An 18,796-nucleotide genomic window follows, 5' to 3' on the forward strand; every position below is an offset into this window, starting at 1 on the left:
ACTTTTAATTCAAATTGTTTTCAATTAATATTCAACATAATTTTAGTGAATGCTAGCAAAAAAAATCGGTATTGTTAATTATAAGAAAAAAATAGTTATGCTAGACATCAACTAAAAACTTTAGTTCTCATTTGAATAAAATCCCAAACATTATCTAAGAAAATTTTAATCAATATCAAGTAAAAATAATAGTATTCTATAATAATAATCATAATAAAAATATTCTCTATAATATAAATAAAAATAATTTTTATTAACATCAATAAAGAAATTCTAGTTAATATTAATAAAAGAAATGGTTCTACCATTTTGTATAAAAAATCTTAACTAATATTGATTGAGAAATAATTTCAACATACAATAAATAAATAAACATATTTGATATGAAAAAATTATAACAATTCAAAATAAACTGAAAACAACAGCTAACATAAATATAATAAAACAAGTTTGTTTGAATTTAGCTGAAATTTATATTTAAATAAAGACGGCACTGTTCAGCTCCATGCTTTGGCTGTTCTTGCTCTCAAGTTTCTCTCTAAAAGAATTTGAATTTTTTTTATAAATATTTTTTTTATAAGATTTCAAACAAATATATAATACTACAGCAAAGCTAGAAATCCTTATAAAAAATTTAGATTCTTCAATGGCTCCTAATTTTTATTTTGTTTTCTTCATATTTCACATTTAACGTCTTGGAAGCTAACGGGGGTGGGAAAATAAATTCTTTCTATGCATAATGGATTAGAAAGAAAAATAAGAAGAAAGAAAACAATAATTAAAATAGATAACCTACTTATGTATAAAATTCCGAAGAGATGAGAAAACATCTATGTTAAAACAATAAACGTGTATAAAATTTCATATTAAACATTAATGGTTTGAATTACACTAATAATTTATCGGTAGTAAAAGACATGTATATTGCAAAATCAATTTTCTTTTTCTTTAAATCAAGAATATTACACGGTCAATTTTAGATGTTATATAAATATTTCATTATTCATTCCCTTTTTGTTCTAAGAATATCGATTTAAGAAGTAGTATATTATAATAAACTTGAAATTGTTGAGTTCAATTGTCAAGAATTTTTTTTGCTTATTTATGTATTAAATGTCATATATAATTTATTATTAATGCATGTAACGTGATTAATATCTTTCTCTCATAATTTTGTTAACTAGATGACTTTTTAATTGTAATTTTTAATATTCAATACATCACCAAAATTTAATAAGTCTCAAATCAACATGTTCGAATTTATCAAAAACTTCAGATAATTAAACCTAAATTTTATTATTGAATAGAACTCCATATGTTTTTGGGTTGAAGTGAAAATTGTTACACAATGAAAGTGAAGTTTAACAAGTTTCCATAGCAAATTTATATCTAATTTACTTGAGGTTTACACAGTATTGTTTTCAAACAGATATACTTGAAAAACAAAAATATTAAATTCTGAGAACCAGGTTTAAGCCAAGAAATTATCATGCAGAAAAAAAAAAGAACACAAGAGTCCAAATTCCTAAATAGAACATGAACTTTCATAATTCATCAAAAGTCACACAAGAAGAAAACAACATGGTTGATTCTCCATGGTTTTTCATAGTTCAAGTACACACTCCAACAAGATAAACAAGATAAAGACACCCATAGATAGTACCAAAGTGTCCCTATTTGATGACCTAACTTATTTTATTTCATAGTTAGGAGCAGAGTTACAGACATGGGAGTTCAATCATAGTACAAGGGATTTGGCAGCTTAAAGGTCCTAAACCCTCTTTTATCTCCCAAAATATCACTCCATTGGTCTCCAATATTTCCAACGATTCTGAATCCCTCTTCTGCCAGCTTCGTTCTCTCAGAAGATTTAAAAGCATTCGATAATTTCCCAGAGTATATGGATGGATCCCTGCAACCAAAAACCACTTTTTCATAACCGTTCATCAAACTGCACAACATAAAAAAGACATCTTTAGCTTAAGAATAACCAACCTGGCAATTAGCTTGTCCCATTTGTAGAATCCAACATTCTGCAAGTTTGAAACAGTGACATCCTTCAGATCCAGTGGTCTTTCTGTGATGAACACAACTTTGATCCCAAGAGCCAACAGTTTGTTGTAGAGTTTAAGAGTCTCGGGCAGTGCAAATGCCTCACCATAGGAAACCCAGATCTTGAAAGCCGTAGCATTATGTTCTTCCACCCTACCACCAAAGTAATATTCGTCAATGATCACTTCCAGAGCCATACTAGATACACAGAAAATAGTTGAAAAGCTAGAAGGGTATCAGAGAGCATACCCAAAACCATGGTTAGCAAAATATTGAAGATTTGAAAGTGCAGTGTCGTCGACATCAAAGACAAAGATGTCTTTTTGAGTGATATTGAGAGTTTTAGCGTAAAAGTAAGCCTCACGGCAAACGGTTTTGGAGTCTGATCTGTATTGGTCGCCAAGAAGATAGTCTGCTACGTGTTCTTGGCATGGGGCAGGGACAGTTTTCCATTTGACGAGGTTGTTTGCCTCCACGCCAAGTCTCCAACTTGCGCATGATACCTCTGTTGGGTATTGCTCATTGTAGCCAGTTTTCATTCGGAGAGGGAACACTTGGTAGTCTGAGCCTTGGCATGGCCATGTTACAAAAGCTAAAACAAACAGAACACACAACTTCGTATTCATCTCACTCTTTTTGCTATCACTACCAACTTTTGCATGTAACCAGACCAAACTTTTGTTCTTTAAATAGACAATGGCAGAGGCAACATCTGGGGTAGGATCACTCGTGAAAGGAAAAAGGAAAACAAAAATAGTTGTACCAACATTTTTTCTTAAAACATGGACATATTATTATTTTATTGATTTATTATTATGTTATCATATTCTAAATTCAGTAAAAAAAAAATAACACGTATATTATATTAAAATATTATTAAAAATATAAGTTATATTCAAATGAAAAATATAACCTAACAAATGTGATAGCATTTATGAAATTATTGACAAAGTATAAATAATAATGTGAATAAAATTGTAATATATACTTCCGATGTATAAATATTAACTACGGTTCACTTAATAAATCATAGTTTATACTCAAACTATAAACTACGGTTTCTTTACTGAACCGTTGCCGATACTCAATCATGAAGACTACAGTTTTAAAAAAACCCGTACCATGTAGCTCTGAATAAGGTTCATATATGAATTTTTTACTTGATTGTGAAAGGTCGTGTTGTTGCATCCGGCCACAGCGAATCTGTAACAGTGTCTTCTCTTACAAACGTGCTTTGAAACTATTGCAATCGTGAAATCTAAAACCAAACTTTGAAAGCTGTTTAGTGTTTAAAACGTGACTTTAAATTTTTTATATGGCTTTTACTATTTTCCTTTTAAATATTTTCTTAAATATTTTACCCTTGCTAACCATTTTCTTATATTTGTATAAATATCAATAATTTCAGCTTAATTTACACTGTTTATTTTTTGTTTGCGTGTTGAACGCAACGCAAATTTTTTTAAGAAAATTATATTTTGACACCAACTTTTTTCTTACTTCCTACCTCCTTAATAATTAAATACAAACAAATTTTAAAATAAAATAATAATTTTTAAAATTGTTAAATGAGAATATAAAGCAAAAGCATCACCATAGCATGTTCCAAAAACTTGCTACGAATCCGAACGTTTTGATGGTTTGAAATTGTTGAATTGGTACATTTTGAAGATTTGAAATGTTGAATCCGTACATTTTGAGGGTTTGAAAATGTTGAATCCGTACCTGTTGCAGTGGATGTGTCAGACTGAAACGACGGTGAATTTTAAATAAAAAAACAAAGTAAAATATTTGGTTTAGTCCTTATCCAAGGAACTAGAGTAACGTCAGCCCCTTGGTTTTTTTATAATTAAATGATAATACAACATCATCAAATAATAATAATAATAAAACTAATTTAAAAAAACATAAGAGATAGTAAATTTTATTACAATTTGATTTTATAAATTTGAGTAAAATTTAAATTTTATTTTTAACATAGAATCTTTCTTAATAAATTTATTATTTATTGAAAATATTATTTCATTTATTATTAAATTATTATTAATATTTAATCTCATATACGAAAATTATATATATATATATATATATATATATTTTAATCATCAATTTATGATATATATAAATAAATAAAAATTTCACTTCTCTTAACCAAAAGTTGTATAAAATTTAATAAAGCTTATTTACATAATTAACATTTAAGTGAATGATGATAAAGCTGTTTTTTCTGCAGCTATAATTAGAAAGCATCTGAATAAAGTAAAATATCGTACCCATATTTTCAGGCATCTTTCAAGTAAAGAAACAAGAGGGTAGGTAAGGTAACTGTACGATATTTTTCCACCATTAAACCATTTCACAAATTAGCCTTTTTCAATGAAAAATGGACATGAAATTAGTTCTGTAATTAGGCTTTTAGGTTTTAAAGTTTTTTCATCTCATCATTACTAAAATTTTGAAAAACCACTTTATCGAATTTGATTTCCAGATTTGAGAGTAGATTTTTAAGAGTCCGAGATATTCTTTACATTGAGATTTCAGCTTTCAGAATAAATTTTCAGCATTAATCATATTATTTCAGATTGCGAATTCGGTTCCTTAATAGCTGAATTTTCTTTATGAATTCTGAATGATGAACAAGAAGTCTTGCAATAAATACTATTGATATATATAGGTTATTTGCAAATTTTTTTATTGAGTTTATTGGAAATAAAAATTGGTAACTATAATTTGATTGAATAGAAAGAAAAAAAAAGAGTTAAGACTGAAATTGAATATAAATAAATAATTTTAATAAGAATGAAGAAAAAGCCCCTTTAAAATGGGCATAAAGTTATAAACTCAATACAAACATAATCAAATTGTTAATAATACAAGGGTTTTGTTTTAAAATAAAGACACGTAATCTATCATGTTACCAAAATAATTAAGTGCGATTTTTTTATTCTTCACAGTTTTGAATCAAACTCCATCTATTTTTAACGTTCATTTTTCTTTATTTTATAACATGTTAGACATGTTTTATGTTGAAGTTATCCAAATATATTTTGAAAAATTAAGTGTAAGTTTAAATTATTTGTTGAGTGGTAAAAAACCTACAAATTTATTATTCTATAATTTTGAATTATAAAATAGTATCAATTTTAAACAAGCATATTATGACGAATAACATTACACGTAGAGAATCTTAGCAACGGAAATGTAATGATTACAAAAGACTTTTTAAAGAGACAGATAATCTTAAAAGACAAATTTCTAAAAAACATCATGAAACATAACACAGGAGTTAAACAAAGTCATGCAAAAGAGCTAGTTAGGGCTCCTATTCTAACTCTCTCCGTCAGCACATTACATATCTTATTTTTCACAGGAGCAAGGTTTAAGCTTTTAGGTCTCAACCAATGTAGTACATGGGATTAGGCAGCTTAAAGGTCCTTAAACCTCTGTAACTTCCCATCAAATCTGTCCATTGGTCTCCAACATTTCCAATGATTCTGTAACCACTTTCCTCCAGCTTCCTTCTCTCAGTTGCTTTGTATGTAAGTGTTGATTTCCCAGTATATGCAGCTGGATCCCTGAAACCAAAACACAACACCTTATACTCAAGTCTGCAACTTTAATCACCAAAATCTGTTTCTACATGAACAAGTTCATGGAAAAATGAAACTCACTTCAGAATCAGCTTTTCCCATTTGTCAAATCCAACATCCTTTAAGTTGGCAACAGTTATAGCTCTCTGAGATACTAATCTTTCGGTTAAGAAGACAACCTTGATGCCCAGAGACATAAGTTTGTCGTACAGCACAAGAGTCTCGGGTAGTGCGTATGCTTCTCCTTCAGCAACCCAGTTTGCAAACGCTGTAGCATTAAATCGCTCCACCCTGTCACCAAACATTCGTCGAAATATATGTAACATTCAGGGCGACATAAACATGAAATGCATGAAACAAAATAAAATAAATAATACTTTCTTTAGGGAACGTACCCAAATCCATGCTTGGAATAATATTGGAGATTACAGAGCAAAGTCTCGTCTACGTCGAACACAAAGACGTCTTTGTCAGTTATATTAAGTGTTTTGGCGTAAAAATAAACTTCACGACAAACAGTTTTGGAGTCTGATCTATATTGGTTGCCTAGAACATAGTCCGCTACGAACTCTTGGCATGCTTCTGGGACAGTTTTCCATTTGATGAGGTTGTTTGCTTCCACGCCGAGCCTCCAACTTGCGCATAAAACCTCCGTGGAGTACTGCCCAACATGGCTAGTTTTCAATCGGAGAGGGTACATTTGGTAGTCTGAGGCATGGCATGCTACCAAAACTGTAGCAACGAACAGAACAAGCACCTTCATGTTTTTTTTCACACCCTTTCAACTTTCAACAGAGACTTTAGCTTCTTCTACATGGAGGATATTGTTCTTTAAATAGACAAGCTGTACGATATGAAACTGTAACCTGATGTGTTAAAGAGAATAGCTTTTATTTTTTTGTTTAATTTAGTTTTTTATTTTTTTTAAATAGTTTAATCCGGTCATTTATGTTACATGGACATTAATGTCGTTTTTTTACATGTCATTAGATGAAATATAAACTTTATATCTTTTTAATGTTTTTTAATTTAAAAGCAAAAAAAAAAACAAAAAATTGTCATGTGTACTCAATGGTTACATAGTCACAACAGTATTATATGTCATTAGTGTTTGTTTTTAATTTAGTCTTTACATTTGTAATTTTGATTTGATTTAGTTTTTTCAAATAGAATAATTTGATCCTTTTTAATTTAAGATAAAATTAATAATTAATTTTAATTACAACTAACATATACATATTAAAATACTTTTTCTAAATTTATATACAAGATAACTCCAAACATTTTGAACCAAACGTATGAAAAAGTTACGAAATTGAACCAAACGAAGAAATATAGAAAGCAAATTTATAATAAAGCCAAAAGAATATGTACAAAATAAGACTAGAAATTTGAATAAGTGAAAAAGTGATTTTATTTATTTATTATTGTTATAATATTACTGCAACAAAGCATTAACTATTAAATTGAGTCTGAATCATATATGCACGAACAAAAGATCGAACAAGATCAAACACAAGTTAAAAATTAAGTCAAATCAACCTAATGAAAATCAAATTCGAAACAAAATTCAAATTAATTTTACCATAATCAAATCAACAATAATCAAAGGTGAGAAATTGTTACAATACATCTCATTTATTTCAATTTGTTAAAATTCCTCGTACAAATAAGGTAAAACTAATAATGCTTAGACTCTAACAATATTATGTTAATAGATTTGACTCTAAAATTCCTCTAACAATATTATGTTAATATATTGAAACTCAATTTTTAAAGGAAAGTACGAGAAAATTCAAGAGGAGAAGCTTAAATTAATTTAAAATGATAGAAAATTAATATAAGGAATTACATTTTGTCAAGTAATTTCATAATTTTGATAAATAAACGAAATCTCAAGTCATTTTGTAGGTATTCCTGCTTAGAATCATCTATGTAACAAAAAACTCAATATACTCAATGTGAAAAGAAAGGCATCAGATTATTCATCGTTTCAATATTTTATATCACATTAGCTCATTGGAAAAATGTGATGTTTTGATAGAAAAAAGAAAAAACAATTTCATAGGCTAACATGTTTCATTCGACAGAATCATGGAAAACAAACAAAGAAAATCTGAGAAAGAGAGATTTTGGTAGGTTTGAACTGAATGGAAAAAGTGAAAAAATGTAAAAGAAAAAAGTAAAAATGATCTGGGCAAGAAGTACATTGATAAAGACATTTGACAAATATGCACTCCACGATATTGTTTACCATCTGAACCTTTTAGGATTTGATATTTTTTTAGTAAAAAAGAATAATAGGAAGTATTTTTTACATGTCTCAAATTTTAATTTTAACATATAAACATGAATTTTAAAATAATAAATTAGTTGTTCTTTAATATTTTAAAAAATATATAAATAAGGGTCTTTATGAAATATAATTTCAGTTTTAACATAGGAAATTATTTTTTTTATAAAATGTTATATTTTTTATTAATATCAAACGAAAATAATTTCAAATCTGTCTAGTCATAACTAAATTTGAAAAGACTCCTACCATCATCTTTATTACAAGGTTTTAACTTTTTTTATATCCTTTAGTCACATCACTTTTATATATTTTTTAATTTTAATATGTATTTTTTAAATATTCATATTCTTAGTAATAATTTAATTGATCATATATATATATATATATATATATATATATTGATTGAATTGAGGTGCTTTAAAGAATCTTTCAGAATCCACAGACACTGGGTAGTGTTACTTTGGAACTTTATTTATTCAAATGTAATAGTTCCATTTTAAAATGAGTAATTTTGAGTGCATGTCAGGATAGATTTCTGGTAGTCACATCATTTACATAGTTCTTATTTTCCACATAATTTGGTTAAAATCTTTTATTTGTTGTTGCTTTTTGCTGTTTATTGTTTTCAAAATTTGCACACTCTTTCTCTATCCACTCACGTGACTGTACTGTACCATAGGTGACAGAGATTCTTCAGCCTTATTTATTTCGGTGTCAGAAAATAGAAAGTAAAAGAATGAAAATTTTAAAAATAAACTAAAGCATTTTTTAAATAAAAATTATGTTTTTTTGAGATTATTTGCCTTCAAAGGTTTTTTTTTATTGCATTATTTTTATCTAATAAATATATTATTTTATAATATAACATTATCTTAATTAATAATAATATTTTATTAATTATTTAACTTTCATAAATTTTGTAATACCAATTTCATCACATTATAAATGTATATATGACATCTCAATAACAAATACAGTTAAAAATATAGTAACTTAAAAACATAATTAACCATGTAATTAATTATGTTTCATTTTGATAAGGATTGTCACCCACTTTCTCACCTAAAGTACCCATAAATGATCATCTTATCCTATCACAGGAGAAAAAAATACATTACACAAGTAGATTGAATACCACAAGAAAAAAAAAAACATATCCTTTCATTATTTTAAACAATTAATTACAAGTTAATGATCTTATCATAACATATCCTACTACATTTTGGTGACAAAAAATGTACTAAAGTGTATTATTATATACTTTCTTTATATTTTACACATTCTGCTTATATGGACCATCGTATCCTCAGATAACATTATTGCTACCAACACGATGTTATCATAAGCCTAGTTTAGTTTAGAGTATGCACCTAATGCATTAGATAAATCGACATAGATTATTGCTGTTGATTTTATTTTTGCATGGAACTTGTTAACAGATTCATAAATTGAGTCATCAATGTTAGTGATTCCATCTAAAGCATTCAGGAACTATTTCAAAGGCTTCCTTTGAAATCAATAAGGATATTTTTACCTTTCTCCATAAGTCAAAATCTGCCTCACAATATCTTCTGGTGCAATCATTTGCAAAAAGGATTGTTTTTAAGCATATCAGAATCATACACAATTTAGCCAACCCCATTTTTCATTTAGAATATAAGATAAAAGAAGAATCACAAGGCAGAAGCATGACATATATATAGATTCTCATACCAAGAAGATCAAAGAAAGATACATCAACCGGTGAAGCTGCATTCATTTCTTCCTCTGTTCACTATTCAATTAAGACTATGTTATTCAAGTCTTAAGCCTTTAAGTGAAAGAATCTAAATCCCTCAAATTCTAGTTAGTTAGACAGTAACTTTGCTCTCAGACTGATACACTACTGTAACAGAACTCGATAGGTGAATAATAAACTTTTCATTTATCTTTCAACCATAATAAACTAGAAACAACATCATTCAACACACCAACAAGACTAAAATCTAGAAACATGCACACACAGTTAAATCTGATATAACATTGTCATGGAACCAAGGCGCCAAATAACTAGAAACATGTCCATACAGTCAATTGTCATTAATCATACGAAAACACCAGAAAACTAGAAACATGCACATACAGGCTAGGTTTCTAATGCTATTTTGACTCCAATGGGAAGTGCTATGATCTTGGTCTTGCTTTGTTCAACGCAATCGTGAAGTGGACCTGGGAATAATCAAAATCTTACTGAAAGAATATAACTTCAAATGCATCAGGTTCGTTAAAGTCGTGCCAAAGAAATAAGAAACTTGGCACGAATCATTAGATTTTGGAAGCCAATGATGTCAACGAGGAAAGGTCCTTCAAATAATAGCACTGGTTGAAATTGTAATCCAATAACTATGAAGTGGAGAAAAAACAGAAAAAGATATACTTGAACGGCATCAACATTCCGAATTCTTTTACCATGAGAATATCAGAATCGAATATCCAAAAAAAAGTGGCACCCTTTTCTCGATTTGCATAATCCAATAAAACTTGCGAATTCAGAGGAAAAAAGAGTATTAAATAATTAAAATTGGAACTCGGAATCATCCCATTGAAGAACCGCAGAGCCTATGTTCTGTTCTCTTTTGAGCTTATCTTTGAGGAACCAATCACAAACCTTGGCTGCATTGAGCTCCTCGATTGGACACCCTTCTTGCTCCGATATCACTCTCAGCAAGTTCAGGGATGATATCTGCACCACAAATAAATAAAACTTGAAGAGTTTAATGATCATGTATTACACTGCAAAACAACTACTAAAAAGTCATTCATTATTTATATGGAAAAATAATGGACGAAACAGTGATCGGAGAGATGATATGAGAAGAGAGTTACCGTTAAACGGCATAGAAATCGTTCATGTGTACTCAAGCCTGATATCTCGACCAAACCAGCTTCTTCCATTGACAAAAACGCCCGTTTATCACCCTGGTTTTCTCCTGCACTGCATTTCACTCGTGTTCTTCTGTGCAGTGTTTTGCTTTGTGGAATGAAGCATGCTTGAGTTTGGGTAGTGCTTGGAAGCTTTGAAGGGTTGAAGAGAGAGGTTGTTTGAAGAAAAGTGTTACAGGGTAGTAGTGAAATCATTAGTGTTGGTTTGGTTTTTGTGAGAGAACAGAGAGAATGAAGAGTGTTGTGGAAAGGTGCAGAAAGGAAACAGAACATGAGACTTGAGTTCAGTGTCAAGTTTTGGATTGGGCATTTGGGGCTAAAACATTACAACGCCCCCACACTTATCTGTTCTGAACTTCGCTTTCTATTTATTGAAAATATATAGAAAATATGAATATCAAATCTCATTTAATTCAGCTTTATATATCTAAAAAATTACAACCAAAATGTCATGAATTTGCGACCAAAAAATAATTTTCCAGTATATTTCACCTATAAACTACTTTCAAAATACGCCTAACATTTTGTTTATTTATTAAAAACATCAGTTGCAAATGTTGTTTAAACAAGCCCTAAAATACACGGGTAGATAGATAACTTTTTCAATGCTCTTTAATGTATTAATTAAAATTTATAGAGCCTTCAAAATGACAGAAGAAATGTTAAAAGCGAGTAGGAAGTGATTGATGAATGTATATTGCTAGCATTCTTCATCTGGTAATACGTGGCTCCTGTGCTCACTTTGATCTAAGAAATGAGAAAATCAATTTATAAAAAAAAAAGGTGATCGTTAGCCTTTAGTTTTAGACTATGCCACCTAATGCACTAGGCAAATTGTTCTGTATGTAAAAAAAACAAACATGGAACCTAAACAATGGTTCCTCAGATCCGCACAAAAATTTCTCTGGGACTTATTTTCAGCATTGCTGATTCTGTGTAACTTGAAAATTGGAAGTGGGCATGGCAGTGATCCAGAAAATATAGTGACATTAGGGTGGATCATATGCAATTTCATTTTGCATGGAACTTTCTGTTTACAGATTCGTAACTGGGCACACTAAGGACTGCCACAAAATAAAGAAATGATGTCAGTCAAAACTTGGCGTTATTAATCAGTCAAGAGTTTCTTAAAATATGAAAATCATATTACCATCCCCATATGATGCCATGGTCAAAGGTGAGGAAATAATCTTCTGAGAAATTTTGGTGATATCGTTCAACGTGATTTCATCTACAGCCTTCAGGAACTGTTCCAAAGGCTTCCTGAAAAGGTTATGATTACAATTTACAAAGAATTACACTTCCATTCAAGAATTATAGCTTGTTAATAGAGAATGGTCTTATTACAATTTCTCCACCATTTTAAATATTAAAAAAAATTCCCAAGAACATGGCCGAGTTTACCTTTCTCCATAAGTCAAAATCTGCCTTCCAATATCCTCTGACGCAATCATCTACAAAAAGGATCATTTTTTAGCATGTAAGATACATAAAAGTCTAAACAACCCCATTTTTTCATTTAGAATATAACGCAAAAAAGATCACAAGGCAGAAGCATGCCATGATGCTCTAGCCTCATAACAGTTTCAGAGGCTTTCCCCGACTTAGACTGGACTGTCATCCCTCCAGAAAATACATTTCTAGCTGAAAGAAGGGAATGTGGTAGTTTGGGCAAAGGGTACAATTGACTTCTACCATAACACATTGAATGTGGAAAATATGCCAGATAGAGAATTTGGTTGGAGTTGAATAAGGATAATTGTGAGGTGGGCAAATTGGGGAAGAGAATTTTGAGGTAGACTTGGAGATTGCTTCATGTAGTTCCTGGGTATGTTTCTCTCTTGATATTCAATGTGTTTTTCCAAAGGATCTTCCTCCGTTTTAAGGATCCAAGCTTACCTTTTTGTTGGATAATAACATTTACTATCTTCAGTTCATATCATTATGCTAGACTAGACTAAAAGAATTTGGAAAAAAACTGATGTCCCTGGAAGGATGCACAAACAATGGAGTCTAAATGAAAGAGGAACAACCAAAGTATTTGGAACATTACAATTATGTAAAGCAGAAAGACAAGATCATACTCTAGATTCCAGATTCATTAGAACAGCAGACTTTGTGGATTTTTTGGCTCGGTCAAGCTGCACCTGTGTAACTGTCATAGCAAGAAGTTCCAGTTTAATTTTGCACATATAAAAATTCTTACTAAAATACTTCAGAAACAAGAGAGAAGTAAAACCTTGTCCAGGGGAAGCAATTGCTATTAGTTCTTTGGCTGCTATATCCACAGCCTTTGGCGCAAAGTCAGGGCTCTACATCCACAGATTTGAATGTGTCAAATTAACATACTAAGCAATGGACTATTAACTAATGGTTTAGCTTATTTTGAAGAAATAATTGCCTACTTTTTACAGTTTCCTCAAAGATTTTGACAAACAAACAATTATTCCATTTAAAAAAAATGATGTCACAAACATGCCCTAAAAGTGATTTTTCTTTTCTGATAATTATTTTAAAGAGGGAAGAAAACAGCTGTAGGCCTAAGAAATTCCCCTAACTGGATAAAGGAAATATATATAATACAGTTCCCCACCCTATTGAAAAGAAAACCCTGTGCTAAAGAGCAGTTAGTTAAAAGAGTTTCTATTTCGGCAGTTCAAGAGGTAAGGAAATAGATTAAATTGAGGGATAATGTAGAAATGGTGGGACTACGATATTGTTGTCATTTGGGAATTGAGTATTAGTTGGCTCAGTTGTAAAAGGGAAAGAAACACTTTTTAAAAGCAAATACTTGGAAGTAGAATTTTTCTCTCAGGCATTCGTGTAATTATATTAACACCATGTACAAAGGAACGTCCAGAAACAATTATGATTTTTTGCTTACAGTGCTTGCATATATGCCAAACAATCCTGTATTATTGAAGATGCTGTTGAATGCAGAAAAGGATTGAATCTGTTGATATTCGTTCAGCACACGAAGATCTGGACACATGTATACATGCAAAACAAGTTAAATATTAGAATTGAGAATGTATGAAAATAAAATGACAAGTGAAGTTCACATCAGACAGATAAGTGTCACTCGTCCAACCGAGAAGTTAATTAAATATAATGGCAAGTTTAAAGCATATAGCTGACCAAACTAAACAGTGAGCAAGAGATAGGTAAAACTTACATAGCCTTGAGTGCATCCCTTTTCCAGGGCCCCCTGCTGAAAATGACCCACCGCCTCCCATAAGCATCTGAGTGAAAACATGTTCAATTATTGTGTTCTTCCTTTTTGTACAACAAAAACAAAGATGCAAAACAAAACAAAAGAACATCATTTCTATCAGACTAGGACACAATGAATACCTGTAAAACAGTCAAAACTATAGCATCTTTCTCTTTATGCCATCCACCAGGCACCTCAAAAGCAAGAGCAACATGTGTACCCTGCCCTTGAAACATATCTTAGCCGGTAAATAACAATGTTTGAAGGGGGATAAATGAAAGGAATGAAATATAAGAAAATGCAAATACGGTTGTATAAATACTTGTACACACCCCTGATTCACCATGACGACGAAAATCACCTCCAACATAGACAGATTTAGGTTCATCAGGACGGGGGACATTTGGTAGATCAGAGAGAAGTGGCTCAGCAATAGATACAAGTTCTTTATGCTCAACCCCAGCTGCTGCAAGTACCATTCTAGGTGCCGTGTAATTCTCCTGATTTTATGTACTCCGCAACAATTAGATTCTCAAATAGATAAATAAGGGTGGAAAAGCAGAAAAAGAAAATGGAAAAAAGTTATAAATGTCTCATAAATTAATTAATACTGGAGGATTCATGTAGTATCAGAAAGGATAACAGATCTTACAGCAACAAATTCCTCCAAACTGGGGCCATCCAATCTGTTCAATGCTGCTTCAGGAGCCAAGAGAGGATAAGCCAATGCACCAGAATAACCAGCAGAGTGAATTGCTTCCAAAAGCAAGCCCTGAGGATTGTTGGACAGTTCTCCAAGCTCTGCTTTCACCTTCCGAAGCTGTTTCATTCGATAGAAAGTTCCGCATATCAGCTATCAAAATAAAAAACTATACTTCCAAAATAGGATGGAAAACTTTTATTTAGATTCCTTAGTCAGATAGGATCCAATTGCAAGGCATAAGGCTTACAAAAAATACATAACTTCACATTCAGTATGAGTTAGTATAGTTGGAGCTAAGAAAGGTAGAATATGTTGCCTACCTTTCATACACCTTAGTTTGGCGTGATTAAAGTGTAGCTACAAATATAGAAAAGGTGTTTTATTTTCGTTTGTTTTTCAAACAACCAAGACAGGGCGCTTAATATTCTCTAAAAGAAGAATGCATGTAATTGTTCATCCATCCTACTATGGACTATAAAACAGAGAAAAAGCCTGTCCATTAGTTGAAGAAGATGACTGAGCTTGCTGACTTAAGAATTACAAGATCAGTAATGAAGAAAAGATAAACATACAAAAATAAATACCTCTTCATTGACCTCCCAGTCCAAGAATGCAGGGTTCCTTACACAGTCAACCAATAGTTCCACCATTTGTGGAACATAGGTTTTCAAGGCATCAAATGTATATCCCATTTGCTCCCGCGAGGCTGATGCTCCTATATTACCACCAATTGCTTCTACTTCCCTTACAATACGAAAGTGACTACGGTTTGTTGTGCTTTTGAAAGCCATTCGCTCCAGCAAGTGTGAAGCTCCGCTTGAGAATGGTGTCTCATAGATGGAACCACAGTCAAGATATAACCCAATTGAAGCTGCAGGGTTCTAATTAACATGCGAAATGAAAAACAAAATCAATATGCAAACCAAATACCTCAAGAACACCATTACGTTACAGTGAGTTTCGGCACTGAAATACCAGCAACAAATTAGAAACATGCCCATAAAGCTAAACCTTAATATCATATAGTAACATTGTTATTCATCACGATGCCAAAAAACTATAAACATGCACATACAGTTAAATTCGAGAGGAACATTGTCATTGAACATGCCAATCCGCCAAATAACTTGAAACATACCAGACAGTAATACTTAAAGTAATGTTGTCATCAAACATATCATGACGTTAAATAACTAGAAACACGTACATAGAGTAGTAACATTGTCATTAAACATACCTAAACATCCAAAAAAACTAGACACGTGGAAACAGTCAATTTTACAGTAGCAGTGTCATTAATCATATTAATATACCAAGAAAACTAGAACGATGCACATACAGGCGAGGTCTCTGATGCTATTTTAAGTCCATTGGAAAGAGTTGTGATCTTGGTCTTGCTTTGTTCAACAGAATCTGGAAGTGGATCTGGGAGAACAACACCACCGAGGGGTATATCCAGAGAAGGAAGAGAACTAGAACGCTCCCCAATAAGCCAGCTAAACAAACCACCTTGGGAAGTCCTTGCAGCTACAGCGGTTGAAGTGGAAGACCTAGTGGATCCCAACTTGCTTCCATGGCCCTAATCACATGGTTTCATTACACAAAATCACACAAACAGCAGCAGCATTCACCAGAAGAAAATAAAATATTCCATTACACCAATGCCACAATTTTTTTTTCACGAGAATAAAAAATATCAGCTTATAACATGAAAAACAACCTAGGAATTACCAAACCCAGTTGGATGAAAAACAATCCTGCCCACCAAACTCATTTCCCAGAAAATCAACAAAATAACATTTTTTGCCCATCAAAATCAAATTTTGTTACCAGGGTAAGATCCAAAAATCTGGAGGAGGGATTTGAGGTCCTAAACTTATAAAAATTGAGTTCGGGTGAAAAAAAAAGAGGGGATGATTATGGTATTGATAGTAACCTTGAGATGCCTTCTGAACGAAGAAGCTGCTGCTCTGTACATGGCGAGGAGGGAGGAATAAGAGAATGAATCCCGAAATCAAAATGGTTTTGTTTTCCTTCAACACGGCCAACAAGCAAGCCCTATGAAACTGGGAGACGCACCAAAGAGAATCACTTCAATTTGGAAACAGTCAATTATTTTTATTTTAATCAAAATTAAAATAAGTAACAAGACGAAAAAGGACCGAGCTGGAGTTACTTGGGCTTTTATAATCCGACCCAGTAAAGTTGGGTCTCACAAGGCCCGAACACTTTAAACGGAAAATTATGTGAGTGTTTCTCTTCCCACATTATCTTAATATTAAAATTGATTTTAATAAATATATTATCTTTTTCTTCAATACACTAATACTTTGTTCACTTGCATTGATTTAGGAGAGAGTGACTAAATGGATTTGAAGGTAAATTTTTTGTTGTTTATTTGAGTGGATTTAGAGGTAAATGAGAGTGAATTTGGAAGTAAATTTTTTTAATCTGTCACATCAATCAAATCCTACAGCAATTTTCACAAACTTTACTTTCAAATCCACTCTCACTTACCTCCAAATCCACTCAATTTAACAACAAAAAAAATTATCTTCAAATTCTCTCAAATTCATTACTCTTCTCTAAATTCATTCAAGTGAACAAAACCTAAAAGATTGAACTCCTATTACCAACTCAAATTGTCCACATAGATTACTAAGATCTATGTTGTGGGGTATTTTATTTTGACATTCATTTTTTTTCTATTCACATGAGTTCATTCTTTTTATTAATATAAAATTTTATTTTTTATATACTATTTTACCTTCAAATGTGAGTTATTGAATGACTCTTAATGTTAGAAAAATATTTTTCATGAATTTTAAAAATAATAATCTTTTTTAGTCAACTCTCGTGTAACTTTTAAATTTTTTAAAATGGTCGAGTTAGATTTGACATAATTGGCTCAATTGTTCTGTAATAGAAAAAAAATGACAAATTGAATGAATATCTTTAAAATGTAATAAACAAAACAAATTTTAATAAGAGATTGGATAGAGACTCATTTACATCTTGGTGTGAAAAAAGGTGTTATCTAATTTATTAACATTTACACAAATAAATTATTACATTTAAATAGGCAACATGTAAGTCCAAAAAGTACTTTAAACCCTCCAACTTGTTTAATGCAAAAAAATAAAAAAGTAATGAGAAATTTTCTTGATACTTGAGATTTTTTTTTAATGAAAATGGTTGAATCAACCAATGAGTAATGAGAGTAAATTTTCAAACTTAGACCATGATCACCTTTAATTTGTTGATACTTAAGATAAAAATAAGATAAATAATTTTTCTGATAAAAATAAAACTAAATAAATTTTCATACAATTTGTAACTAGCCTATTCAAACTTATATACAATTTATTTCCATTTTTGTAACATGAGATGAAAGATAGTTGATGACACTTTATAATATGCTTAAGATTCATACGTCTTTTAAGAATAAAAACGTGAAAGAGTTTCAATTTCCAAACAACTCCAAAAGGCTAATGAATGACATCCACAAACGTGGTGGAACCATCCTTGGTTTCTTAGAGAGAAGGAAGCAACGATACCTCAAAGATTGTTGGTATCATTCAGGAACGGGGAATTAATCAGGTTTACATACGTGGAGGAGATGAAATGCAGAGGGAAGTTCCTGTGAATTTTGAAGTAATAGTTTGAATTTTCCTATGAAAAAATTATAACTTTTGAGGTAACTAAGGTTTTGTTATCTTATTACAGGAGATTAGAAGACATGGTTTGAAAGTTTCAATGGTGGGAATTCCAGAATCTGTTGATAATGATATCCCACTAAGCATGCCTGAATTAACACTTGAAGCCTTATTGAAGCTATTTTGTTGAAAAGACAAAGCCTTATTGAAGCTATTTTGCTGAAAAGACAAAAAGAAATGAAATTAGAGATAGCAAGAGGGAAATGTGAAAAATTAGAGATAGCGAGAGAGAAATGTGAAAAATTAGAAAGGAAGAGATATTATAACTGATTTGTAAATCTCCGTCATAATACACCAAGATAT

General features: G+C 31.0%; 4 protein-coding genes across 4 annotated transcripts; all 4 read right to left on the reverse strand.

The window, feature by feature from the left end:
• Positions 1 to 1,522: 1,522 nt before the first annotated feature.
• Positions 1,523 to 2,731, reverse strand: LOC108320512 (stem 31 kDa glycoprotein). The gene is made up of 3 exons (XM_017551953.2): positions 2,302 to 2,731; positions 1,996 to 2,205; positions 1,523 to 1,912 (listed from the first exon to the last, which is right to left on the reverse strand). The coding sequence occupies exons 1-3, from the start codon at positions 2,676 to 2,678 to the stop codon at positions 1,735 to 1,737; spliced, it is 765 nt and encodes a 254-aa protein (XP_017407442.1). The 5' UTR covers positions 2,679 to 2,731; the 3' UTR covers positions 1,523 to 1,734.
• A 2,556-nt stretch (positions 2,732 to 5,287) lies between these two features.
• On the reverse strand, positions 5,288 to 6,468 carry LOC108320529 (stem 28 kDa glycoprotein). The gene is made up of 3 exons (XM_017551975.2): positions 6,038 to 6,468; positions 5,724 to 5,933; positions 5,288 to 5,627 (listed from the first exon to the last, which is right to left on the reverse strand). The coding sequence occupies exons 1-3, from the start codon at positions 6,403 to 6,405 to the stop codon at positions 5,447 to 5,449; spliced, it is 759 nt and encodes a 252-aa protein (XP_017407464.1). The 5' UTR covers positions 6,406 to 6,468; the 3' UTR covers positions 5,288 to 5,446.
• Positions 6,469 to 9,943: 3,475 nt separating this feature from the next.
• Positions 9,944 to 11,456, reverse strand: LOC108320642 (uncharacterized). Its single transcript, XM_017552132.2, has 2 exons — positions 10,804 to 11,456; positions 9,944 to 10,660 (listed from the first exon to the last, which is right to left on the reverse strand). Exons 1-2 carry the CDS (start codon positions 11,131 to 11,133, stop codon positions 10,493 to 10,495), a joined length of 498 nt encoding a protein of 165 aa, XP_017407621.1. The 5' UTR covers positions 11,134 to 11,456; the 3' UTR covers positions 9,944 to 10,492.
• Positions 11,457 to 11,601: 145 nt separating this feature from the next.
• Positions 11,602 to 16,890, reverse strand: LOC108320641 (mitochondrial-processing peptidase subunit alpha). The gene is made up of 13 exons (XM_017552131.2): positions 16,714 to 16,890; positions 16,117 to 16,356; positions 15,362 to 15,658; positions 14,727 to 14,894; positions 14,407 to 14,574; positions 14,215 to 14,295; positions 14,036 to 14,102; positions 13,745 to 13,842; positions 13,100 to 13,172; positions 12,945 to 13,015; positions 12,265 to 12,314; positions 12,011 to 12,123; positions 11,602 to 11,924 (listed from the first exon to the last, which is right to left on the reverse strand). Exons 1-13 carry the CDS (start codon positions 16,753 to 16,755, stop codon positions 11,872 to 11,874), a joined length of 1,521 nt encoding a protein of 506 aa, XP_017407620.1. The 5' UTR covers positions 16,756 to 16,890; the 3' UTR covers positions 11,602 to 11,871.
• Positions 16,891 to 18,796: the final 1,906 nt, after the last annotated feature.

The sequence above is a fragment of the Vigna angularis genome, chromosome 9, assembly GCF_016808095.1.
Source record: "Vigna angularis cultivar LongXiaoDou No.4 chromosome 9, ASM1680809v1, whole genome shotgun sequence".
In the NCBI taxonomy this organism is placed as follows: Eukaryota; Viridiplantae; Streptophyta; class Magnoliopsida; order Fabales; family Fabaceae; genus Vigna; species Vigna angularis.

Coding starts and splice junctions, on each gene's coding strand:
- LOC108320512 (XM_017551953.2), bottom strand. CDS start 2,678: ATGAATACGAAGTTGTGTGTTCTGTTTGTTTTAGCTTTTGTAACATGG. Junction 2,206..2,301: donor TTTGCTAACCATGGTTTTGG/GTATGCTCTCTG, acceptor CTTTGGTGGTAG/GGTGGAAGAACATAATGCTA. Junction 1,913..1,995: donor TGGGACAAGCTAATTGCCAG/GTTGGTTATTCT, acceptor TTTTGGTTGCAG/GGATCCATCCATATACTCTG.
- LOC108320529 (XM_017551975.2), bottom strand. CDS start 6,405: ATGAAGGTGCTTGTTCTGTTCGTTGCTACAGTTTTGGTAGCATGCCAT. Junction 5,934..6,037: donor TATTCCAAGCATGGATTTGG/GTACGTTCCCTA, acceptor GTTTGGTGACAG/GGTGGAGCGATTTAATGCTA. Junction 5,628..5,723: donor TGGGAAAAGCTGATTCTGAA/GTGAGTTTCATT, acceptor TTTTGGTTTCAG/GGATCCAGCTGCATATACTG.
- LOC108320642 (XM_017552132.2), bottom strand. CDS start 11,133: ATGTTCTGTTTCCTTTCTGCACCTTTCCACAACACTCTTCATTCTCTC. Junction 10,661..10,803: donor GATTTCTATGCCGTTTAACG/GTAACTCTCTTC, acceptor TTTGTGGTGCAG/ATATCATCCCTGAACTTGCT.
- LOC108320641 (XM_017552131.2), bottom strand. CDS start 16,755: ATGTACAGAGCAGCAGCTTCTTCGTTCAGAAGGCATCTCAAG. Junction 14,895..15,361: donor ACTGGGAGGTCAATGAAGAG/GTATTTATTTTT, acceptor CGAATGAAACAG/CTTCGGAAGGTGAAAGCAGA. Junction 14,296..14,406: donor GTCGTCATGGTGAATCAGGG/GTGTGTACAAGT, acceptor TTTCAAGGGCAG/GGTACACATGTTGCTCTTGC.